This window comes from Chaetura pelagica, unplaced genomic scaffold (assembly GCF_000747805.2).
Source record: "Chaetura pelagica isolate M959 unplaced genomic scaffold, ChaPel_1.0 scaffold938, whole genome shotgun sequence".
NCBI classification, from domain to species: Eukaryota; Metazoa; Chordata; class Aves; order Apodiformes; family Apodidae; genus Chaetura; species Chaetura pelagica.
The window spans coordinates 413858-414502 of NW_009954221.1; the positions used below are offsets into that span (position 1 = coordinate 413858).

The 645-nt window shown below is 55.3% G+C and overlaps 1 protein-coding gene across 1 annotated transcript in view; it reads left to right on the forward strand.

Annotated features, from left to right (window-relative positions):
• Positions 1-196: 196 nt before the first annotated feature.
• Positions 197-645, forward strand: part of OCRL (oculocerebrorenal syndrome of Lowe) — a gene marked incomplete at its 5' end in the record, with an annotated part of 17278 nt that continues 16829 nt past the window's right edge. Inside the window, one exon of the mRNA XM_010003464.1 lies at positions 197-263. Coding sequence (XP_010001766.1) covers positions 197-263 — 67 coding nt within the window. The remainder of the gene's footprint in view (positions 264-645) is intronic.

Sequence of the window (645 nt, forward strand, 5' to 3'; positions counted from 1 at the left end):
TCCCGCCGCGCGCACCCGCCTCTGCCTCGGAGCCTCTTCCCCCTCTCTCTTGCCCTGCCCCAGCCACGGAATCCCAACACGGAGTTTCTCTGGAAACGCAGCTCCTGTGACTCCATTAACCTTCTGTCTGCGCGAGGAGGGAGCTGTTCCTGTGGTTGTACAAGCCTTTTTTTCTGTCTGCAGGGTAGTTATCCATTCACAGAAGACAGGAAACTCTGATCCGGAGTATATTCCCATCAACAGCCGCTTTAAGTGTGTCCAAGGTACTGAGTCCCAGAGGGGCTCTGGGGGGCTGGCAGGGATCCCCTGCTGTTCAGGGAAGACCCCCAGCTTAGTGTGCCCTGAGCACCCATGCAGATCAAACCCTTCCCCGTGGAAATAAAACCTGGGGTCTAGGGGATCCTGGTTTGTCCTCATTCGAGAGGTGTGCTCTGTGTCAGGACGTGGTTGTGAGGAGTTTGGCTGGTTTGGATGGGGGGTTGGCAGCAGGTTCAGCTCGTGTCTGCAGTGGTGGGAATCTGGTCTGTCTGCTCCATCATGGCAAGAGTGGGAAGCTCTGCTCTGATTCCTGCACGTTTAGATCAGAATTCCTCTGAGGTCTGGTAAGCTGTTAAGTCTAAAGACCTGCCTGTGGAATGGGAAAGA